At 48.9% G+C, this 25255-nt stretch overlaps 1 protein-coding gene across 3 annotated transcripts in view; it reads left to right on the forward strand.

The window, feature by feature from the left end:
• Positions 1-21310, forward strand: part of TET3 (tet methylcytosine dioxygenase 3) — a 95297-nt gene extending 73987 nt beyond the window's left edge. For all 3 annotated transcript variants that reach the window (XM_087823642.1, XM_087823640.1, XM_087823641.1), the window contains 7 exons: positions 2791-2884; positions 6450-6658; positions 7632-7782; positions 10206-10295; positions 10857-10994; positions 12568-12904; positions 13569-21310. In XM_087823642.1, coding sequence (XP_087679768.1) covers positions 2791-2884; positions 6450-6658; positions 7632-7782; positions 10206-10295; positions 10857-10994; positions 12568-12904; positions 13569-15343 — 2794 coding nt within the window. In that variant the 3' untranslated portion in view covers positions 15344-21310. The remainder of the gene's footprint in view (positions 1-2790; positions 2885-6449; positions 6659-7631; positions 7783-10205; positions 10296-10856; positions 10995-12567; positions 12905-13568) is intronic.
• The last annotated feature ends 3945 nt before the right edge of the window (positions 21311-25255 follow it).

Genomic DNA, 25255 nt, shown 5'->3' on the forward strand with positions numbered 1-25255 from the left:
TTGGTTGGCTGTCTTTAAACACTGAGACAGCTCTGGTTTTTAAAAACACGTCTAGCTGATCGGTGGTGCTCGGCCCTTCTGTTTGCTGTGGACTTTGAAGTTCACCGCAGGAAGCGTTCTCACAAGGGTGGGATGGTGGGGAAGGTCCTGGTCAGAAAGCCCCGCGCCGTGTCCTCAGCTCACCCTCCTGTGGGGAACACGATATCCTTCCTGTCGTTCCCGTGACAGCGGTGCGGTCACCTCCGGCTGTTCCTCCCCCAGCGACCCCAGCACACAGCGGGTGCCCAGCCTCTGCCCTGGGGGGGCCGCTTCCTGATAAATCTTGTTGAATTTAAAGTTTTCCGGGACCCAAACAAAAGCAGCACTATCTGGTCTTGTCTCGTTGAGCCAGACCTCGCTGTGTAAACGCCCCAGAGCGCTGTCTGCGGGCCGTTCCGTACGGGACTAGCCGAGGCGTTTCAGCGTGCTAATGACCAGAAACACGGTTCGCCTCTTCACTGAGACCGGGAGTGAAATGGGAACACACACAGAGAAATCCTTAGCCCAACAGTTTTAAAAATATTAGCTCTCTTTTCCAATTACAAAAATAAAACATCTATAAAAGGCCTTTTAAAAAAAGTTTAGAGTGAATAAAGCTCTCTAGCTATTTGCCTTCCTGGAAGAAACTTTAAAAAAATGTTTACCTTTCAGTTTTTTTCTAAGCATTTACAAAGATGCACATATGGATATAAAGAAATTTTGAACCAAATGGGATCAATCATACTGTACCCACTGTTTTTGCAGCTGCCCCCCCCCCCCCAATTTCTGCCATGCTGTACATGTAATTCTGTCAAATCCTTTTACATGGCCACATGGTTTTCCATTGTATGGAAATTCTGTTATATTTTATTTAGCCAGTCCTATTCTTAAGTTGTTTCTGATTTTTCTGGTGTTGATGCAACAATGAATATCTTGTTTCTAAATCTTGGTGTATTTGCATAATTATTTCTGAGGTAGAGATTTCTAGAAGTGGAGTGATAAGAGCATATGTGTAACTATATATATGTTAACAATATGTATAACAGTGTAGCTCTGATAATATTACCCTTCTATTAAATAGTATATTAAAATAATATGCTGTGATCAAATTGGATTCACTGTAGAAATCCAAGGATAGTTTGATTTAGGAAGTCTGTTAAAATAGCATACCAGGTTAATTGACCAAAGGAGAAAAACCAGTTATCTCCTTAGATGCTAAAAATGTATTTGATAAAAGTAATCAGTTCTTTTTTTGACATTTAAAAAATTGATTAAATTTATTGGGTGGCATTGGCTAATAAAGGAAATCAATTCTTGATTAAAAATTCTTAGAACAGGAGACCCTTTCAAAGTAAGGAAGTCCCTGTCTCTATCCCAAAGTCAGTGAGCTTCGTGCTCAGTGATGAATGGTTGGGAACATTTCTGGTACAGTCAGGAAATAAGCAAAGATGCCTGCTAGCATTTCAGAAGCACTGGAGACGAGAGACTGAAACAGAGGCATAGAGAGTGGAAAGGAGAAGGTGGCAAGTGACCCTATTTGCAGGTGCTATGATCCTGTACCTAAAACTGAAAAGCTCTTAAAAATAAGACAATTCAGGGCTGGCCAGGCCTGGCTCAGCGGTTGAGCATAGACCTAGGATCCAGGAGATTGAGGTTCGATTCCCGGTCAGGGCACATGCCTGGGTTGCGGGCTCGATCCCCAGTCGGGGGTGTGCAGGAGGCAGCTCATCAGTGACTCTCTCATCACTGATGTTTCTATCTCTCTCTCTCCCTCTCCCTCCCTCTCTCTGAAATCAATAAAGATATATCTTAAAAACACACACAAAACAGACAATTCAGTAAGATGGCTTCTTACATTATTAAGAATAATTAATGTTTATTGGACTCGTCCCTCATGCCAGGAACTTCAAAGCACTTTAAATAATGCACTCCATGGGGATTACCTTATCTGATCTTTTTTCATGCCTAGAGGGAAGAAATCATTTTTATCTCCATTTTACAGATGAGGAAACTGACACTTGGAGAAGTTCAGTCATTTGTTCACAGTCTTTGTAGCAGGAAAGTAGCTGTGCTGGCACCCAAGCCCAGCCTATCTGACCTGCAAGACTGTACTCTAAGCAGCATTACCCCCAGGTAGTTGTGTGGCCTTGAACAGGTCAGTTCAGCTCTGGGGGCCATAGTCTCATCCCCTCTGAAGGTGCTTTGGTTGGTCAGGTGGTCTCAGAATCCCTGAGCATGTGCACATAGGGCAGAAGTGTATGTGAGAACCGTACTTGTTTACTCTCTGGGGGCATTTTGGAGCCAGTTTGTCCTTTGTAACTTCTCCTGTCCTTAGCTGTCCTCATCATGTTAGGATGTCAGCCGGCAGTTGTTGAAAGAACACAATAAGGGTTTCCCCGATTATTTTCTTTTGTTTGTCGAATTTATAAATAGCTAGCTCTTAGAGTGACATGGCTAACGGGGCTAGACACAAATGCCTATGTCTGGCCTTTGGTTTAACTACCTTCCTGGAGGCTCAGAGGCAATAATCAGGGACATTCTGCCGAATTTCTCCCTGGGACAGCGCTGGGCCAGATGGATTAGAGGCCTGGGAACCTGAAAATGGCCATGATGTCCCCAGAGGCTCTTAGCACCGAATAAACATTTACACCTTTCTCTCTTGTCTCTGTTGCCCCCACAGTAACTAGAAGCCCACGGAGGCTTGCCTTCTCACTGTAAGTTGCTCTTCTTTGGGTTCCTCTGAGCTCAGGGTGCTTCTGCCTCCCTCTGCAGGTATGGAGAGAAGGGAAAAGCCATCCGGATCGAGAAGGTCATCTACACGGGGAAGGAGGGGAAGAGCTCACGCGGCTGCCCCATCGCAAAGTGGGTGAGTGTTGTGGCCCCGCAGCCACAGCTGAGAGCGTCCTTCTCCAGGGCTGGGGTGTGCGGAGGAAGCAGAGGTGTTTGCTGTCTGGGAACCTTGGAGCTGGCATCTGGTGCTTGGTTGGGGTCCTTTTCCCTCCACCCCCAGCTATTTGTTCTCATGTTTAAATGCCAGCCCCTGGCATCCTGGGCTGGCTTCAGAAATGCTCCAGTCATTTTACTCAGCTCATACTGTCCCCGGGTTCAGGGCCATAGGGAGAGAAGCAAAGGGGAAGCTGGAGATGGCGTCTTATCAAGCCTGGGCCCTACTGTGGCCAACTGATGCCTCTGCCCCGTCTGTGTGCCCAGAGCTTCTGGTGTTTCTTCCTCCTGTCTGGAATGGGCTGGGTTAGGCAGGGTTGAGGACAGCCTTGCCCCTCGCCTTGCTTCTGAGCCACTGTTTCCGATAAGGCAGCCCGAGTGGCTCAGCAGGGAGATAGATGTCAGTGACTCAGACCCCACCTTCACCCAAAGTTTCCTTGGTTCACTTGATCGCATGTAAAGTATACTTTAATAAAACTGGCTTAAAAAACAAAAAACCCCACAAAGTTTCCTGACCTTACACCTCTAGTCCACAAAGAGATTTCTAGAACCACTGCAGACTGAGTGTTCAGGAGCAGCCGTGAGGTCATCGGGAGCTCTGAGCTCAGCACTGTGCTGGGTGCACAGTAGGGTGATATGCAGGGGAAATGGGAGGCTCTGTCCCTATGTTCCTACTGCTCTGATGTCAAGACGTGTAATAAGATCACAGAGGCATGGGTAGTCGAGGTTTAACTCTGAGAGGCAGACTTGGTGCTGTGGAGGTCAGGGGCAGGAGGAGCTGAGCGACAGGAGGAGCAGCAGGCGAGGTTTCCCAGAGAATGTGGATGTGCGTGGGGCTGCGAATATAGGGCCACGTCAGACAGGCCAAGGAGAGGGTAGAAGCGTGCCTGGTGAGGAGTGCCTCTGAACTGTACACTTGGAGATAGCTAACATGATGAATTTGATGTCATGTATATTTTACTACAATAAAGATTATGGATTTGGTACTCACATCTTTTTAAGGGAGATTTCATGTAATAATCTGGATTTCTGTTTTCTTCTTGCAAAATTGCAAGCGGTAGCTGCATTGAGCTGGAATTCCCTGCATGCAGTGGTTGATGAAGAGGAGGCCTGGCTTCCTCCTTTGAAGATGCAAGTGCTTTTCACTTTGCCCTGTTCCACACCGCTCCCTAGTCTTACATCTGCCCCGTTTTCCTCGTTTATATCACCTTCCTAGATGCTCCTTCGACACTGACATACTCGTGACCAAGTCTGTCTCCAGCTCAGGCATCTGTCCTCCAGACCCACTCTATTGGGCCTCCTAGAAATAGCCACTTAGGTGTCCCAGAGGACCTCAGCAGTGGCATGTTCCTCGCTAACAGCACCCACCAGTAACACAACCAGTAAACAACAGCTACTCACACTTTTACAGCACAAAACGTGGAAATCATTTAAGACTTTTCCCTGCCCCTCAATTCCCGGAGCCAAGTGGTCCCAAAATGTCTCCTAAATGGAATCCATTCCTTTCCCTATTTCATTCCCCACTGCCCTAGTTTAGGACTTCATTTATGCTTGTGTTGTTATGCCTGTGCTTTCCCAGTCTCCCCCTCTCCCAACCATCCGCTCCCCTTTCTGCAACATGAAACTATTTACATAAGTAAGTTCCCTGCTTAGAGTCCTTGGAACCCCCACCTTGAATCCTGGTTCCTCAGTCTGCCACTCGGAGCCCTTCCCAGTCTCCCCTCTTCCTAGGCACCTACGTCTCACCTAGTTACAGAATTAGTTGGGATCCTTTGGGGAGATTTAGCCACCACATTCTCCGGTTCCCGGGGACTCTTTGCCCTGACATCTGCCTTGTGAGCCAGGACAGTGTTTTAGGAGTGAGTGAGGGGTGAGGTGAGAACCTGGGGAAGGGAGTGGCCAGCTCCTGAGAAGCCAAGCAGGGTGGTGCTCAAGGCCCTGGCTTGTTAGTCAACAGCCTTATTAAGATATAATTCACAACCCTGTTGGGTGTGGCTCAGTGGTTGAGCATTGACCTAGGATCCAGGTGATCGGGGTTCGATTCCCGGTCAGGGCACATGCCCAGGTTGCGGGCTCGATCAATGACTCTCTCATCATTGATGTTTGTCTCTCTCTCTCTCCGTCTCCTTTCCTCTCTCTGAAATCAATAAAGATATATATATTTTTAAAAAGATATAATTCACATACCATACTACTGACCCATCTAAAGTATATAATTCCATGGGTTTTGGTATATGGCATTATTAATTTTTAATAATTGTATTAAAATATAACAGCCCCAGCCAGTTTGGCTCAGTGGCTAGAATGTCAGCCCATGAAATGACCCGTGGAATCCACCCGGGTTCGATTCCGGCTAAGGGCTTGATCCCCGGCTCCAGTCTGGGTCATGTGTGGGAGGCAACCAATCGGTATGTCTCTCACATTGATGTTTCTCTCTCTCTCCCCCTTCCCCTTCCCCTACCCCCTTCACTCTGAAAAGCAATGGAAAAAATATCCTCGGGTAAAAATATATATATATACATATAAAATTTACCATTTTAACCATTTTTAAGTGTCTAGTTCAATGACATCAACTACATGCATGTTGTTATACAGCCATTACCACAGTCTATTTCCAAAACTTCATTATCCCATCTTGCAACTCTCTATCCATTAAACAACCACTCCCCCTTTTTCTTCCCCCTCAGCATCTGGTAACTGCCATTCTACTCTGACTCGAAGAATTAGTCTATTCTAGGTACCTTGTGTAAGTGGAACCATACAATGTTTGTCCTCTGGCTTTTTTCACTTAGCATAATGTTCTCAGGGTTCATCCATGTTATTGCACGGGTCAGGATTTCATTTCTTTTTAAGACTGAATAATATTCCAGTGTGTGGATATGCCACACTGTGTCTGTCCTGTCCATTCATCAGTTGATGGACACTGGGTTGTTTCTACCTTTGGCTGTTGCAGATAATGCTGCTCGAAACACAGGGCTACAAGTATCTGTTTGAGTCCCTGCTTTCATATATATTCCCTGGTTATATTCCTAGAAGTGGAATTGACTGGTTATATGGTAATTGTATGTGTAGCTTTTTGAGGAATTGCCAAAAGCTGCTTTCCACAGCACCAGGCTCCTTGCTTTTTAACCAAAAACATACAGATATGCAGCATTTTCTCTGCAGATGTTTTAGGACAACATAAAATTCTCAGTATATTTTGGCTTACAATTTTATCTCTGTATTCCTAAGTCTACATAAATCATTAATAATTTAGCTTTCATAATAATTATTTATTTTCTTCTTAAAAAAATAACTTTTGTGTTTTTCACTCCCTAATTATAATGGTCTCAGCCTCTGTGGTGGTGACACCCCCAGGACACTGCCCTAAAGACCTACGCCACCCCAGGTCTGGTGGGCAGAGGGAGGGTGTGCAGCATTCTGCGCAGAGGAGCGCGGATGCCTGGCTCCTGGGGTTAACGGCGCCTGCCCCGCCCGCATCTCCGCAGGTGATCCGCAGGCACACGCTGGAGGAAAAGCTGCTCTGCCTAGTGCGGCACCGGGCGGGCCACCACTGCCAGAACGCCGTCATTGTCATCCTCATCTTGGCCTGGGAGGGCATCCCCCGCAGCCTTGGAGACACCCTCTACCAGGAGCTCACTGACACCCTCCGGAAGTATGGGAACCCGACCAGCCGGAGATGTGGCCTCAATGACGAGTATGTGGGCAGGACCCTGGGCAGCAGATGCGAGGACTCTGGGCAGGACCCTGGGGAAAGCACCTGTCCTATCCGGGGCCCTGTTTGTCCTGCAGAGTTGGGCCTGGGGTGGAAACAATGCTCACCCATGGGTCCCAACCTGGGTTCTGGTCCTGGCTGGGGAGGGCCTGCAGATGTGACTCAGCTTTGTTGTTGTGCCCAATCAACTCTGAGGCTCTAATGATAAAAAGTGTGAAAAAAATGTGTAAGTGCCCCACTAATATAGAGCATCAGTGGTATTCACAAAATCTACTCTTACAGGGTGTTTTTTTTCCCCATTTTTTAAATTAAGGTATTTTTACTTACAATAAAATTCATCCTTTGAGGTACACAGTGTGGAGTTTTGACAAATGTTTATGGTCATGTAGCCACAACCATCATAAATCAAGATATGGAACAGTTTCATCATCCAAAAAACCCTCCCCGTGTCCTTTTACAGGCAGGCCTTTCCCCCCACACCGGCAACCACCAGGCTTGTTTCCTGCCCCTGTTGGTTTGCCTTTCCAAGAATGTTATGTAAATGGAGCCGTACAGTGTTCTGCCTTTTGAGTCTGTCTGTGTTTCCTGAGCACAGTGTTTCCGAGCATCATCTGTGGATGTGTCAGTAGCCCGTTCCTTTTCACCGCTGAGTAGTATTCCACTGCATGCCGGTATCACCATTTGGGTTTTTGACTAGATTCTCCCCACCTGTTTCAAACATCCCACATGCTTCTCCAACAGCAGGCTCAGGAGCGGGAACAGAACAGGCTGCAGAGAGCCGGGTCTCTACCCACGGAAATTTGGGAAAGGAGTTGAGGGTGCAGAAGGGCAGTGGTCCCAGTCATGGGAGTCCTGTGGATGCCAGGCCTCAGCAGGGCCTCCCCCGCAGGAGGACCAAGATTCTAGAACCAACACACACAGTGTATCTGTGTCTAACGCGTGATGTGTGTTGCAGCCGGACCTGCGCTTGCCAAGGCAAAGACCCCAACACCTGCGGTGCCTCCTTCTCCTTCGGCTGTTCCTGGAGCATGTACTTCAATGGCTGCAAATATGCTCGGAGCAAGACACCTCGCAAGTTCCGCCTGGCGGGAGACAACCCCAAAGAGGTGAGGAGCTCTCAGGGAGCAGCAGGACTCTCCCACTCACCCCACCTGGTGTCTTTCTTGTCCAGGTGGGAGGAGGGGTTGACACACCTCAATGGCTCAAATGGACGGAAAATGGCCCTTGCTTCATTTTTCTTAACTGAGCTTATCTCGCTGTGAAATAAGGTTATGTGGGGAATTCGCGGAGAGGTGCAACAAGTGAAAAATCAGGCTTCTCATTTACAAGTGCTTCAGACTCTTCCAGTTTAAAACCATCTTTTTAAAGTAAATATTCAAATTTCTCATCAGAATTTGACCCTTTTAAAGGGTAATTTCTTCCCTCTCTTCTTCCCAAGACCTCTTTCTGGGTGTGGGAGATGTAGCAGGAAGAGGGCCTCTGGTCCTTGGGCCATTCTCTGGGCCAGTTTTGGACTTCCCAAGGCATCCCTTATCCCGTCTGGCAGCTGGGAGGAAGTCTCTGTGTAGTTGTCCAGTTTACTCTTTACCAAAGGTCTGTCCTGCTCCTGGGGCACTGGGCTGGCATCCACTTGGTATGGCCTGTAGGTCTGAGGCTTCCTCTCTGCAGTGTCCTCATTGGAGGCCAGGCCTCTTACCAACTCAGTGACAAGGGGCCTCTGGGTCTCCACTGCCAGCTGTGCTCAGGCTGTGGGAGCTCCAGGTCAGGCCACTTACCCTCTGTGGCCCATGTGATGAAGGCCACCCGGGAGGTGGTCTCTACTCGGAATTCCAAATGCAAAGAAGGTGCAGGCCTGTATAGGTGCTCTGTCGTTTCCCCTCCAGCCTCCCTGCCTCCCTCCTGTCTGAGCAAGGGTGGCATCCTGGGTCTCTTCGCTGGATTCCAGGCAACACCTTGGCCCCAAACACTGTATCTCAAATCTCTCCAAGCTCCTCGAACCAGAGGGGCTTCCCCCTTTTGCATGAGTGGGGACTCCCCTGGGGCACATCTGTTCTATACCACAAATAAACTTCTATGCTCAGACTTCCAGCTTTGCTTTTCAGAAGTAAAAGGAAGCATTTTCAAATTTAGAACTCTTGTTTCCCTCCAAGCCTGGCTGTCACACTGCTGTGTGAGCTAGTCTGATAGTCTGATTTGACAGTGGGCTTTTATTTAGGACAGCATCCGCTCTCCCCAAAGTAGCAAATGCAGTTGCTTCAATGAATGCAGGAGCCACAGGGCCACCGAGAACTAGGAGATATTGGGAATGAAAATGCATTGTTTTAATTTCTCACAAATACTTCCCCTGTTTCATCAGCTGCTATTTCCTGTGCACTTACTAAGTGCTGGACACTCTGCCCAGCACCTCACAGGTATCTCAGTTAATTTCACGATGCCCTGATGACCTAGGCACATTACTCCTTACTTTCCAGGCGAGGCACGTGGCTTGTCCAAGGCCATATGGCAGTAATGGTGAAGTCAGGGTTTAAGCCCTGGCCTGGGTCTCCTCAGAGCTTATGGGCCTTGCCTCGTGCTGTGCTGGCTTTGGGCCTACGGAGCTGGCAGCAGCATCTGGGTGGCAGCCAGAGAGGTACCGTCATGGATGGCAGCCATTGGCCTTGCTCTTCTAAGTCTATGAACGTGGTTCTTTTTTCCTTCCCTCTTGCTCCTGATTTCTTCTATGAAAACTCTTCATGCTACTTTTGGAAACTCTTCAGTGTCTGCTAGGGGCTTCTACAGCCCTACTCGCTACCCTGTAGACACCCAGAACTTTCTACTCAGTGTAGCTGAGGGTCTGCTGCTTCATCTAGGGCAGCACTGTTCACTGGAATGTTCTGTGGTGATGGAAATGTTCTCCGCTGTCCAGTGCAGTAGCCACGGGAGCCAATGAAGCTGTTGGGCATTTGAAATGTGGCTAAGTGCAACAGACAGACTGCATTTTAATTTTTATTAAAATTAATGTCTGTTTGAATAGCCACACCTGGCTTGTGACTAACACACCTAAGGGTGCAGGTATAGAGGATGGAGCTCTGAAATCTGGGTACCTGGCTCAGGACAGGCTCTGGACCTGGCTGGCTATGGAAATCCAAGTATAGACCTTTAACGCCCTCTCAGTGTCCGTAACATGGGAAGGACCCACACTCTTTGCTCATGCTTTCACATGCTACCATGCCGCCCTTAACCTAGGGTGTGGAGCACTTGAAAGCAAGAATCATTTTTACGTGGTCTGAGCAGCACTGGGCTAGAACAGTAGCTTAGCAGCCAGGATGACTGGCAGCAGCTTTTCCTGGTGGGCTTCAGTGTCTCCAACTTTAAACAGACATGGCACCATACCCCTCTCAGAGGGAGTGCTGTAAAAACACCTGGTGGCACCTGGCTTCCTGTCCTTCCAGTGGAAGCCAGTGATGGTCTTGGAGTGCCGGCTAATGCCTAGTGTGTGGGGCAGGACAGGCGGGCTGCTCTGCATGTGTGACGGCCCTTCTCTCCGCAGGAAGAAGTGCTGCGGAAGAGTTTCCAGGACCTGGCCACCGAAGTCGCTCCCCTGTACAAGCGGCTGGCCCCCCAGGCCTACCAGAACCAGGTACCGAGTCTTGGACCTTTCTCCACCCACATGTCACCTACATCTCTGCCCAGGCTGCCTAAAGTAGGGAACTGGGAATAAGCTCCTCTGTGCTCCTTACAGGAAAGGCCCAGCCAGAGGTGGAGCAGTGATGCAGTTCTTTGATAAGGTCCCTTTTCCACCCCACACTGACTGCATCCCAGACCGTCTCTCCTCCATCTCTCATTTTCATTCCCCTCCACCACCTCTAGTCCGGTTTCTGCTGGTGAGGCTTGAGTTTCTATCCCATCACCCATGCCATGCCTCTAATCTACAGTGTACAGCACTCAAAAGCAAAGACCATTTTTATGTGTTCCAAGGGGCACATGAAATGCCCCCCAGGGGAGTTGAGGGGGACTTGAGATAGCCCAGGAGGAAGTAATTCCTGCAGGGTTCTCGGCCAGAAACCCTCCATCCTGCAGCCCAAAGGCAAGGTGACTGTGATCCTTAACATCCCTTCCCCAAGACCTGGCCTACCCAGGTACATAATCAGGGCCACTCACCTCAGGAAACATGAGCGGCTCTCCATGGTCATCCACACAGGTGACCAACGAGGAAATAGCGATCGACTGCCGCCTGGGGCTGAAGGAAGGGCGGCCGTTCTCGGGAGTCACAGCCTGCATGGACTTCTGTGCCCACGCCCACAAGGATCAACATAACCTCTACAACGGCTGCACAGTGGTAAGGACGCCTGTGTCCTGACACAGCCCCACCCACGGGTCCATCCTGGGAGAGGGCCAACTAGTCTGTGCAGACTGGTGGGCTCAAGTAGGGAGGGACCCAGAGACAGATTCTCAGACTCTGCTACTGCCCCCTGCTGCCCACCTTTCTGAGAAAACTCTCACCAGGTGCACGGACAGAGCTTGCCTTGTTGTCCATGATCAGGTGGATGCTACAGAATGCATCCCCTTGGGCACCTGGAGCCCCCCACCCAGTTACGTAAAGTGCAGTCCCAGGTCTCTGTGAACACTTGGACTGAAGTCCAAATACCCTCTTGATTCACTCATTGAGCAAAGGTTTACTGTGCCCAGGGAGGGCTCTAGAAACCAGGGAATAAAAGGCAGTCCTTCCCAAGTATGTGGCATACTGTCTGGTAGTGATGAAGCCTGTGAGGAAAAGAGGAACGTGAGCAAGGGATGAAGTGATGGGAGGTATTTTAGAGGCAGAGAGGCCTCTCCGAGGAGGGCACCTGAGCTGAGACATGAATGAACCCAGAGTAAGGAGCTGAATGTCTGGGGGTGGAGTGCTCCAGGCAGAAGGAGCGGCACAGGCAGAGGCTTGGGGCAGTGAGGGTAGGGCAGGCAGGGCCCAGGGCCCTGGGCTGTGCTCTAAATGTGATGGGAAGTCCCTGGAGGGCTCTTCAGCTGGGCATGGTGAGGTCTCTTTCCTAAAGTTAGACACACTCTTGCTCCTGCAGGCGGAGAATCAAGTATGTGGGATGGGAGGAGAGGGGAGGGGGGAGAGAGTCAGAGGAAGACCATATAGGAGGCTGGGACAGTTGTCTAGGCCAGAGGTGACAGGGCTTGAGCAGGAGTGAGAGTGGGGGTCGGGGGTAACTGGGCAGATTTTGGGTGATTTTGAAGATACGGCTGAGAGGATTTGCTGATGGACTGGGTATAGGATGAAAAGATAGAAGACTAGAAGACCACTCCAAGGTTTTCAGCTTGAGCAGCTGGCCGAGTGTTGGTGTTATTAACTGAGATACAGAATAATGGGAGAAGACCAGTTGTGGGGTGAAAAACAAGAATTCTGTTTTGGGATGCCTGCTGGATGTCGGGGTGGAGATACGGAATAGGCTGGGGAGAGGAAGAATCTGGAGAAATGAACTTGGGACTGGAGAGCATATAGTTCATGGTTAGAGCCGCGAGGCTAGGCGCAGTCAATGGGAGAGGGAGTGTAGAGAGGGGGTTTGGGCTTGAGCATGTCTCCCAGCCCTGACCCAGCCCCTGCCAGCCATGTGACCCTGGGCCAGTCATCTCATCCCCGCTCAGCCTTATTAAGATCACAGGAGACAGCGTGAGTGGGCATGCTTTGAAAGCTCTAGAGCCGACTAAATGTGGGTGATACTGTTACTCTGTGAACCAAGACAGGTGCTTTTCAGACTCTCCAAGAGGTAATAGGGAGTGTTAGGGCCGCGTGTGGCCGGCGTAGGGGCTGTGTGGGGAAGGGATTTCACCAACGGGGGATGCTCAGCCCCTCTGCCCAGTGCTGGGCTCCCCCAACTCCGGGCCCCTTCCTCTGTCTGCTGAGGCAGGTCTGCACCCTGACCAAGGAAGACAATCGCTGCGTGGGCAAGATTCCCGAGGACGAGCAGTTGCACGTGCTCCCCCTGTACAAGATGGCCACCACCGATGAGTTTGGCAGCGAGGAGAACCAGAACGCCAAGGTGGGCAGCGGGGCCATCCAGGTGCTCACCGCCTTCCCCCGCGAGGTCCGGCGCCTGCCAGAACCCGCCAAGTCTTGCCGCCAGCGGCAGCTGGAAGCCAGGAAGGCGGCAGCTGAGAAGAAGAAGATTCAGAAGGAGAAGCTGAGCACCCCGGAGAAGATCAAGCAGGAGGCCCTGGAGATAGCCGGCATCTCCACTGACCCAGGTGTGTGGGCAGCGGGCACCCACCGGGGTGGCATTAGTGCTGAGTGGTGGACCTGGACGGCTGGCTCCCTCACTGCCCCATTTCTGCCTCAAGAGAGAACTCCAGACAGAACAGTCCCAGGGCCCCTCTTGGCTTACCTGGATCATCCCATTATCTTAATTTTGTCAGGGTGATAGCCACAGCAGCCCCAGGACACCAGACCTGGTAGGAGATACTTTGGGAGCGAGTGCAGGGAGGTCATCGTATCCTCTCAAAGAGGAGCTGGGGGTTCCCTCCAGCTTGCCCTCTCTCTCTGAGAGTCTGGCGGGTACCATGGCTTCAGGCACGTGGGCTGCAGTGGGGCCAGCAGAGTGGGCCGGCCCCGTCTCCTCCTGGCCCTTGTCCCTGCAGTGGCCAGCGTGAGGGGAGGTGCTGTTTGAGGACTTGTGCGGTTTGCTGGGGTGGGGAGGAGGAGTGATGCAGAGGGGCCATGGGCTCTGTGAGCCGCTTCCCCCAGGGCTTCAGGGGGTCTGGAGGGCCATGCTGAGCGGCACCCAGAGCACGTCCAGCCTCGCTGTCTTGCCTGACCTGCAGAGGAAACCTCAGGGGGGAGGGGTCCTGCCCAGGGCTTTGGCCAGCTGTGGTTCTATCTGCTCCTTCTCTGTCTTACCCCTGTTCTCTCCAGGCCTGTCTCTGAAGGGTGGATTGTCCCAGCAGAGCCTGAAGCCCTCGCTCAAGGTGGAGCCGCAGAACCACTTCAGCTCCTTCAAGTACAGCAGCAACACGGTGGTGGAGAGCTACTCGGTGCTGGGCAACTGCCGGCCTTCCGACCCCTACAGCATGAACAGTGTGTACTCCTACCACTCCTACTATGCACAGCCCAGCCTGACCTCCGTCAATGGCTTCCACTCCAAGTACGCTCTTCCGTCATTCGGCTACTACAGCTTTCCATCCAGCAACCCCGTCTTCCCCTCTCAGTTCCTGGGGCCTGGCACCTGGGGGCACAGTGGCAGCAATTGCAGTTTTGAGAAGAAGCCAGACCTCCACGCTCTGCACAACAGCCTGAGCCCGGCCTACGGTGGTGCTGAGTTTGCCGAGCTGCCTGGCCAGGCTGTTCCCACGGACACCCACCACCCCACTCCTCACCACCAGCAGCCTGCTTATCCAGGCCCCAAGGAGTATCTGCTTCCCAAGGCCCCCCAGATCCACCCAGTGTCCAGGGGCCCCTCTCCTTTTGCACAGAGCTCCAACTGCTACAACAGATCCATCAAGCAAGAGCCAGTAGACCCACTGGTCCAGGCCGAATCTGTACCCAGAGACCCTGGTAAGATGGTCAAAACACCTTTGCCCGAGGCATCTCAGAATGGTGGACCCAATCACTTGTGGGGACAGTACTCAGGAGGCTCAAGCATGTCCCCCAAGAGGACTAACAGTGTGAGTGGCAGCTGGAGTGTGTTCCCTCCAGCGGAGAGCCCTGCTATTGTCCCCGATAAGCTCAATTCTTTTGGGGCTGGCTGCCTGACTCCATCTCACTTCTCAGACGGCCAGTGGGGGCTGTTCCCTGGTGAGGGGCAGCAGCCAGCCCCCCAGCCTGGAGGACGGCTACGAGGCAAACCATGGAGCCCCTGCAAGTTTGGGAACAACACTTCGGCCTTGGCTGGGTCCAGCCTGACTGAGAAGCCATGGGGGTTGGGGGCAGGGGATTTCAACTCTGCCCTGAAAAGTGGTCCTGGGTTCCAAGACAAGTTGTGGGGCCCCCTGAAAGGGGAGGAGGGACGGATTCCAACTCCGGGGGCAAGCCAGCTGGACAAAGCTTGGCAGTCCTTAGGCATGCCCCTGGGCTCCAGTGAGAAGCTGTTCGGGGCCCTGAAGTCCGAGGAGAAGCTGTGGGATCCCTTCGGCCTGGAGGAGGGCACCGCCGAGGAGCCCCCCAGCAAGGGGGCGGTGAAGGAGGAGAAGGGCAGTGTGGAGGAGGAAGAGGAGGAGCTGTGGTCCGACAGTGAACACAACTTCCTGGACGAGAACATCGGTGGCGTGGCTGTGGCCCCCGCTCACGGCTCCATCCTCATCGAGTGCGCCCGACGGGAGCTGCACGCCACCACGCCCCTGAAGAAACCCAACCGCTGCCACCCCACGCGCATCTCGCTGGTCTTCTACCAGCACAAGAACCTCAATCAGCCCAACCACGGGCTGGCCCTCTGGGAGGCCAAGATGAAGCAGCTGGCGGAGAGGGCGCGGGCGCGGCAGGAGGAGGCCGCCCGCCTGGGCCTGGGCCAGCAGGAGGCCAAGCTCTACGGGAAGAAGCGCAAGTGGGGGGGTGCTGTGGTCCCCGAGCCCCAGCATAAGGAGAAGGGGATTGTCCCCACCCGGCAGGCGCTGGCTGTGCCCACAGACTCGGCGGTCACCGTGTCCTCCTACGCCTACACGAAGGTCACTGGTCCCTACAGCCGCTGGATCTAGGTGCCGGGGTGCCAGCGTACCTCAGCGTCGGGCCCCGCCCGAGCTGCCTCTGTGGTGCTTTTGCCCTCACACCTGGGGGCGGGTTGGGGGTGCAGAAGTCTTTTTATCTATATATACATATATAGATACGCATATATATGTATTTATGGTCCAAACCTCAGAACTGACCCGCCCCTCCCTTCCCCCAACTTCCCCAGCACTTTGAAGAAGAAGCTACGGCTGTCGGGTGATTTTTTCGTGATCTTAATATTTATATCTTCACATTGGCTTTTCCCCCCCTTGTTAGGGGGGCTTTTATTTTCTCTTGTTTTTAAAACTCTATCCTTGTATATCACAATAATGGAAAGAAAGTTTATAGTGTCCTTTCACAAAGGAGTAGTTTTAAATTCCATTTAAAATGTGTATTTATTGGATTTTTTAAAAGCGACAATAGTAATGGTAAAGGATGGTCAGGAAAGACCAGACGTGCTCGTTCCTGCCCAGGCTCTCTGGGCCCAGCAAGCCTGGCCCTCTGGGAGCTGACGAGGTTCTCTCAGCCATCTGCCCCTCATGAGCCAAGTGCAGATTGTAGCTACCCAGTCCATCCCTCCGGACAGATATGCCTCCCTCTCGGGGGAGGGAGCCCTCAGGATGGCTTCTGTCCTCTCCTGTAGGATAGGAGAATCCTTAGAAAAACATCTGGGGTCTCTTTTCCAGGCACTGGCTTGGAGTTGGGAGGAGGGGCAGGTGCATCCCAGGCCAGGCACCTGAGAGGCTGACGGAGATTTCCCCAGAAACCAGGTTGGAAGTAGACAGCTTCAAGCTTGCTAGTCACCACACTGAATCCTTTCTGTCCGTTATTTATCAAGTCCCGTGAAGTCATGGTTCCCTAGGCAGCACCTGGTGATGGAGCTGGAGTTGAGAGGCCCTTAGGAGCCTTTTCAATACTGGGCTTGAAGGAATTTGTCTTATTGGCAGTTTTCAAAAAAATGCCCCAAAGTCCATACTGATACCGAAAAAGGGCTACTGTATCTTTAAAAACAAGAAGTTGAACCCAAGCTGTGAAAAGCCAGCATTGCCCTGTGTGCAGCGCTGTGCAGAGCCTGGTGCTGTAGAATTGTGCTGGGACTTCCTTGACTCTCCGGGGCAGGTCGCGTCCTGCGGGAGCTCAGCACATCAGTGTAACCGCAGTTAACACATCTCCCCTTATTCCTGGATTTTCACATTGGATAATGGTGCATGCCTCACACCCGAACCCCACCCCCATGCTATCATTTGGGGGGGTGGGCCTACACTTAATTTTAAAATGCAAGAGTCAAACGTTTTCAACTGGTAGCTATGATTTTCCTCCCTAATTGGTGCCATTTCTCTATTGTCATTTTCTCCTTTCCTTCCTCCCCTCTCCACCCACTTTAACACACTCGTTCGAAAATTCTGGTGCATTTGTTCAGTTCTTTGAAATGAGAATGTGGTGCTTAATTTTCACAACATTGTTGAGAGAGGTTGGGCCTGACAGGTGGAAGCAGCATTTGTGGACAGCAAGTCACACTCCTTGGAGCGTTTGTTTTTCCTGTGGTAATATATTAGCAGCAATCGTGTCAATGTGGATGTGTGGTGAATGGGAGGGAGGTTTCATCAGGACACACAGAGGGGAATGTGGCCACACAGTGAATGGCAAGCCCTGAGATAAATGGCAGATATTTACTGAGCAGTTTTATTCAGATGTGGGTCTTCGTAAAACGGAAAACGAGTTTAACAATCAGATGACGATGCTAAAGGCAAGTTCCTGAGCTTCCAGGTGCCTTGTGTAAGAGCTGAGAACCGCCCGCTGGGTGCACTGGCGGAGGGTCACTGTAACGCGTCCTGAGCATTTATGTGGTCTGGTTTTAACTGTAAATAGTGAAAGATTTTTTTAAGCACTTTTGCCTAGATTTAAACAGCAACTTGAAAAAAAAAAAAGTATGTTTTAACATGTAATTGTGGGAGAAATTGTAAATAATAGCTGAATATTTAACGTGCTTTGTCTATCCTTCACTTTTACCATATTCTGTAAAGTTGCATTTATTTTACCGGACAAAAATGAAATATTGCTTTTGAAATAAATACCCAAATGCTTATCAGGATTTAGAATATTCAGAACTCAGATTTATAGGAAATCCTCTGACCTTCAGTTTGACAAGCTAAAGGAAGCAGAGTCTTTAATGAGCATGCTAATTTTCTAGTTTTGAGGAAAATGGGGTCCTTTAAATGCTATTTTGCTTATCGCATCAGTACTTTTATGCAGGTCTCATTTGACTCCGTGCTTAGGTAGATACGGGGGTGCCTTGAAAACTTCATTTTAAATGATCTTAAGCAAGAAATACAATATTTTACGAAACATTTGGAGAATGTGACCGTCTGTATGACCCGGGAGAGCCCCAGGTTGGCTGTTGGTTTGGAAGGTCCCGAGTGTAACCCAGGTGATTCTGATACTTGGCATGTGTGAATCTTCCTAATGTATGTTAAATATACTCTTTCCCTCGCCACCCTTTGGTAGCAAAGCCATTAGATGAAAAGAGAATCCAATTCAAGCTCAAAGCATGTGATGTCTGTCCCCCCCCAACCCCCCAGCTCAAACAGCCTTTGGTGCATAAATTTCTAGATTAGCAAACAGGCTGCTGAGAGGTGAGTCAAGAGGCAGTCTCCATTGGACGCCCCCATCCCCTGAGAATGGTGTTTCAGAAATTAGGTGGTGCTGTGGCCATGCTCAAGCCCATGCTGATTTGTACACTACATGTATAACCTACCTCAAATCTCAGTCATTAAAATTAGCATGCTTTAGACGTATATTTAAAAAGTAACTATGCACAGCTCTTTATCCCCCCCTTGCTGCTGAAGGTTTCTTAAAGAGAAAAATCAAACTTTTATTTTTTACTGGCTCTATCATTTTTTAAGCCCTAAAGATGATTAACAGACATTTTTATCACGAGAAGAAAAATAAAGCCATTGCAACTGAAGAACCTAACAGCATGACCAAGTTTTAAGAGTAATATTATAGCAACAGAAAACGATGTCTTCTAGTCATCTCCCCAGTGTGCCCCATCCACAGACACCATCCACATGCAGTGCTAACAATTGGTTCCTCTTGTTTCGTTTCATTTAGTTTTTCCGTCTTGTGTGTGCAAGGGACGTGCTTGCAAAGTTCTGTGCTAAGAGATTTTTAAAATAAAAATTGCTTCGCGGCAGGTTCTCACAAAATAACTGGTGCTAGCTCAAGAAACCATTATTTAACCATCGGAGATCTTGACTAAAGGTGTTTCATGGATTTTGAGGTGTTTTGTTTTTGTTGATGTTGGGTTTGTTTTTTTGGCAGGGCCTCAGTTTCCCACTCGCCAGCTTCGTGGGCACTGCTTTGCCTTCTCACTGGAGATGACAGTGGTGTGCATGGAAAGAGGCCATACCCTGCCCCCTCTTGGTCCTTCCACCAGCCTCTTTGGGATACCGTAGTGTGCAGAGCAAGGGATCTTTAAAGTGCTAAAGCAAGGAAAGAAGTAGCAGAGCTTCACTGTTTTGTACTTAGCAGCAGTAGGTGTGCAAGGACGGTCGGTGATGAGTAGTTGGTAACCTGATTTCATTGAGAGAAATCCCGCCAGACTCGGTGACAGTTAACCAGCGCCAGATCTCAGACCAAGGCAAAGCTGGTGGAACATTAAAATGACATCCCTGACGTGCCTCAACCAGTCTCTTTCCTTTTGTTACTGAAGTTGTGTTTTATGGACTAGGAAGCATTTTTATGAATTGAAATAGTCTCAATAAAATGGTGCTATGGTGTTTTAATGTGACTGTCCCCGATCCTGTCCTGCTGAGGTGCTATCAAGGTTCTGAAACCACAACCAACCAAAAACAAGGTGGGCTCCAGTCTCTCTTGGCTTTTTTTCCCCTCCCTATTTTGGTGCTGTCTCCTTAGACCTCTGTTTACCGTGCTGTCACCTGCTCTGAGCAGTATTTCTGTTTTGTTTGATCGGTCTTCCCTTGGTGGCCAAATACAGAAAGGCAAGTCGCAAAGGCGGCTACTCCCTGACTCGTAGGGCAGTGGGCCTGCCTGGTGTGGCTGGTGCTCTAGTTCCACTTCTGTCTTCTCAGGCCTAATGAGAAAGGAAGGGCTTTTTTTTTTTTTTCTTTTTTTTTTAGGAAGGGGGTCAGGGTCTCCTGTCTCTTCTGACATGGCAGGCATTCTCATAGCCAAGGACACACATTCTCCTGCAGCCCAGGGTGCCAAGTAGACCTCTCTGAGAGTCCCAGGTGCTCTGCACGCCGAGGTGGGCCAGAGGATCTCCTTCCTCACCTGGCCCTGGCCAGGGCCGTGGTGGGCAGGGCCTCCTTCCTTGGCTCCTCATAGCCTTGCCCCAGTGTTGCTTCTGCCTCTCATCGGTCACCCCTCATGTTCAAACTAAAGGAATGAGCTTTGCTCACTCAATGCCACTGAGGCTGCTTTTTAGTTGGTGCTATTCTAAATTTCTTCTTGGGTCCACAAAAGTTGATGTTTTAAAAACTCAACAGGAAGCTCCATTTTGTGTCATCCACTGTCACAATAATTTTTTTTAAATACCTCGAAAACATGACAACTTCAGTAAAGTAGATTCCATGAGGGTCTGATACCTGCAGCTTGTCCATTTGATGGTGTACTTGACCTTGAAGAACCTGGGGTCATTTCATTTTTCATTCTTCAGTTAAAACAGCAGCCCGCTTACTAAAGGAAGGAGCTTGGTTGACTTTTGTTTTCTTCTTAAGTTTTGCTTTTCAATAAAATGTGAATTTCCTCTGCCCGTCTCATTGAGCTTTCTCAGTCATTGTTGCCGTCATCTGAAATGACTCCCTCAAAACCTAGTTGTATTAGCCACCTGCATCGACGGTAGTACACGGCCAATTTCAAGATAACCCTGGACCAAAATGAACACTTTTTGAGGTGCGTGCCCCCAGCATAGGTTATACAGCCCCACACCCGCGCCTGCAGCCTTTTCTACATGCGAGGCCCCGGTCTTGGCGCTCCCAGCCCTTCCTCCCGCAGAGCTGCCGGCAAGAGCAAAGCAATAGGCTTCTCCCCTGAGCGGACTGCAGCCCAGAAAGAAACGCAAGGTCTAACGCTGCTTTTTGCCTAAGAATCAGTGAGCGATGTGGCCTACTTCCTCCTCTGCTTCTATTCTGATATCAGGGATGCTTTGTGTAGTGGTATTATTTGCTCTCTTTTCTCATTTTGACTACCCATCATTCAGGGATAACTTGTCACTATTCACATGGGGATTTTAAAAATACCATTTGGCTCATTTGAACATCCAAATTTTCTTGGTTCCAATACTTTTTTGTTGTGAGGGGAAAACGGAGGAGAAAAACAGGAGTGGTGGTGTTTCTTTTTCATGTACTCCAATTTTAAAAGAAACAAGGTCAGGTCGTATTGAGGCATATAAATGCATTAGATTTACTCTAGAATCCCTGTAGCTTTTTGATGTGTTTTATTTCTTCTCTCTTTGAATTCCTGTTTGGTTACTTGGCTTCCAATGGAGGTGAACTTAACAACCATACTTGAATATTCCGTCTTGACTTTGTAACTGTGGCTACTTGAAATGAAGTTTATCTGGGGTTGATGGATGAATGGTAGATTTTTGCAATGTCTCAAGGCAATAGGATGTGTATTATTAAACTGTAGATATTCTTAGTACAGTAAATTTATGCTGATAATTTTATTTTGTATAATTTTTACCTTTTTGTTAATATTTTTCCTCCCACTTTATTGGTTTGCCTCCTGAGCTACCCCTCCTTACCCTCCCTTCTCCCCCAGTGTTTCAGTAAATTTAATTTAGGGTGCCTAGAAATTGCAAGTATGTATCCTTTTTGATTTGTATTTTATTATAATTTACACAAACAACTGGGTTTGTGAACTGTATTACTCCTGGTATCTTTAAAATATTGTGGGTGTTTTAATAAATTTTATATTTATTTTTTGCACTCAAATTCAGTGTGGATCCTTCTTTTCCCTCCCTGGAAGCAGGCCCAGATTGGGGTATTTAAGGTTCACTCTAATTCCACTCTCATACCATAGATTTGTTGGCTGAGAGAATGGCACCAGGTGTTAGACAGGTGGGGTCAGACTGCACCTGTGTTCGGCAACCTCAGTACTTGAGTTCTGGCTAGGAAAGAATTCAGAGCCAAGACTCAAACTAAACTATAAGAGAAAGTTTATTTAGAAAGTCACAGAGACAGAAGAAGTGAGCAGTAGAGGATATGGGCTCAGGAAAAAAGCTACAGAGGCAAAAGGGCCCTTGGAGTTTAGGAGAGAGAAGGGGAAAGGTAACATTCCTGAGGGGAAGAGAGAGAGGAGAAAGGCTCTGGTGTGCTCCAGCACAGGACTTTTAAGGGCCAGGATTTTATGGGAGGTCCCAGGGGAAGATCTCAATAGAATATTCATCAGCTTTCCAGCTGTGTCCTTTCAGGGGCACGGTCACCACTGATTGGCTGGTGCCAGGGCAGGGGGTGCTTTGGTTAGTGCAACTGGTCCTGAGGTCGGCCACGGCCTCTCTTGTCTGGTTTTGCTGCTTTTCTGGGCCTGGAGCTGAAACACAGCTGAGGCCTAGATGTATTTGAAGTGGGCCAGAACCTCATTTGTCCTGGGGGCTTAATGCTTGAGGGCTATTCTTCGGCCTCCTTGTTTGTTCCCTAAGGGGGTCTAACCTGCAAGACTAGCATAAGGCCAGGGGAGGATCTGAACAGCAAGACCAGCAGTATGAAAGGTCAGGGGGTCTAAACTGCATGGCCAGAGATATCTAGGGGAGGAAAAGTCATCTGGGGTCGAGGTCCTTGTTTCCCCAGTTTTGCCCATTGGTAGGTGGTGACCTTCTGTACCTGGCCCATCATCCTTGCTCTGATCTTGTCTAACTGCCCAGCACAGATTGTAGATGCACAAACAAAGCCCTCACTAATAGCAATGATTGAACCTGTCCTTGTCTCGTTCTGCCACCTGCAAAAAGTAATGTTCAAAGGCTATCAGCTGTTAAAACGGGGGAAGCAGAGACGGCCTTTTTCTCATGTGTTTCTCCTTTTGCTTTCTTTTCCTTTTATCTTTGTTCCCTTTTATCATTCAATTTGGAGACCAACACCCCGCCCCCATCAAAGTTGTATACTTCTGATGTTATGTTTGCTAAAGGATTGCTAATCCTGCTCCATCCAGTCTGATGGCCTGAACCCCATGTCTAGTAGGGAGGGCCAAATATAGGGCCTAGTTTCTGCTGTCCATGGGGCAAGGAGCTTTCCCATAAGGTCCCATGCTTGGGGCTACCTACCTCTCAATTCAGATTGCCAATTGTGGTGGCTGATCCTAAAAAGGGAACTATAAATCAAGGAAAGCAAAAGAAAGGACACTTGGGAGGGGAACCTGTCCTCTCCTGCTTAAAACGTCTGGCTGAAACGGATTCCACATCTCAGAGACAAGCTCCCAGCCATCCATAGAGACCTCAGCATTCTTTCTAGTTGATACCAGCATCCTGTTAGGTCACTAGAGAGGAGAGCGCCTCCCTGAGGGATCTGAGTGATAACCCCACAATCCTAACCGGGTACCAGTTGACAGGCTCAGAGGCTTTCATTCCCATTTTGTTTCTCTTGCAACGGAACCCCTGGAGGTGCCCGGGCACAAACAGCTATCCAGGATCCTCACACACGGCTGTGTGTTTTACAAAAGTGAGGCCACACTGTGTTTGGTAAACTGTTTCTTCCCACTTGACATCTTTTGAGTTGAAAGAACCCTAGTCCGGTCCCCTTCCCCAGCCCCTGTTGTGTTGGCCCGGTGTCCATGGCCTGAGGTGAGGACCAGGACATTCCTGCCTCTGCAGGGGCTGACTCACTACTGGGTAACTATAAATCTGCTTTCATCTCTTCTTATACAAATTCCATGTTAAATATAGAAAAATAAGAAGACCAAAGTTTTAAAATTTTTTCTGAAATCTGACTACAAGAGAACCACATATTTATTGGTTGCAAACGTTTTCTGAGTGTGTAAATATAACTGTATATGTGCATACATTTTTAAATGGAATAATACTTTGTTGTAATCTTTATTCACTTAATATATCTTTAAATATCAGTGATACAGAACTACATCTTTTAATTTTTTTATTTTTTTAAAATGTTTTTACTGATTTCAGAGAGGGGAAGGGAGAGGAAGAGATAGAAACATCAATGATAGAGAATCATTGATGGGCTGCCTCCCGTGTGCCCCTTACTGGGGATCAAGCCCACAACCTGGGTGCATGCCCCGACCTGGAATCAAACCGGAACCTCCTGGTTCATGGGTCGATACTCAACCACTGACCCACACCAGCCGGGCCAGAACTACATCTTTTTAAAGAGTTGCCTAGTATTTCATTGTATGGATATGGAAGCATTTAATCACCCACAATATTATTGAACTCTGAATCTCAACTTGTTGCAATTACAAATTGAGCCAATTTAAATCTGCCTCCAAGTCCCACCCACTGAATTAATTTCTACTCAGAGAAGCATACCAATTAATCCCTCTGCCATGTGACCACATCCTTAATTCCCTGAACTTTCATGTGACATAGCCCCAGACCTTATCCTACCCTCCCCACTCTCCTGTCGTTAACACCTACAGCATCCTTATATTGGGGTTTCTAGAAATGAACACTTTGTTCCAGATGGGATCTGCCTGGCCTAAGTCAAGCACAGAGACACCAAGGTTTAACCTTTTTTTTTTTTAATTTTAAAAAATACATAATTTTATTGATTTCAGAGAGAGGGAGAGATAAGACCCATCTATAAGAAACATCAACCCACTGCCTCCTGCACACCCCCTACTGGGGATCAAGCCTGCAACCCAAACAAATGCCCTGACCAAGAATCGAACCAGCAACCTTTTGGTACATGGGATGATGCTCAACCAACTGAGCCACACTGGCTGGGCAGGTTTAACTTTTTAAGCAGCTGAGTCGTGCTGAGAGCTGTGTGGCTCAGTGGAAAGGACATAGCTCCCTCACTTCCCAAGTGTGTGATGTGAGATGAGCCATTTCATCTCCCAATGTCATTTTCTTTGTCTATAAAACAGGCTAATGATACCATGTAAGACTGATACAACGATACAAAAAATACTGCCGTAAAAGTTTCAGGCATTCGTGACATGGCAGGTAATAGAAGCTATCATTATTATTTGTCACATATACAAAACTATAGGGCACTAAAGTGTCCAAGACTGGTCAGAAACCACATAGTGACCTACATGAACTACTGCCAAGCCCGGTCCCTCAACCCCAGCCTTTATGCAATTCATCTTTTTTTTTTTTTTTTTTTTAAATATATCTTTATTGTTTCAGAGAGAGGAAAGGAGAGGGAGAGAGAGAGATAGAAACATCAATGATGAGAGAGTCATTGATCGAGCCCACAACCTGGGCATGTGCCCTGACTGGGAATTGAACCCGGATCACCTGGATCCCAGGTTGATGCTCAACCGCTGAGCCACGCCCGGCCGGGCTCATCTTCTTTTTAATTCTACACATAGCCCTTGATATCTAGCCATCTTACCTGGACTGTTTATCTCATCCTCTCTCCCATTTTGAATCTTAATTTTGTCATCATTAGTTTTCCCTGCTCAGCTACGCAAACCTGCTCAACAACCTTATCCCAGGTTCTTCTGTTGATGCTCTTGTAGGCTTTTTCTTTTTTTAAAGATTTTAAAAAATATGTTTTTATTGATTTCATTGAGAGAGGAAGGAGAGGAGAAACATCGATGATGAGTCATTGATCGACTGCCTCCTGCACGCCCCCCACTGGGCATTGAGCCCGAAACCTGGGCATGTGCCCCGACCGAGAATCAAACCATGATCGCCTAGATCCTAGGTTGATGCCGAACCTCTGAGTCACACCAGCTGGAGTCTTTCAGGCTTCTTAACC

The sequence above is a fragment of the Miniopterus natalensis genome, chromosome 13 (assembly GCF_054644295.1).
Source record: "Miniopterus natalensis isolate mMinNat1 chromosome 13, mMinNat1.hap1, whole genome shotgun sequence".
NCBI lineage: Eukaryota > Metazoa > Chordata > Mammalia > Chiroptera > Miniopteridae > Miniopterus > Miniopterus natalensis.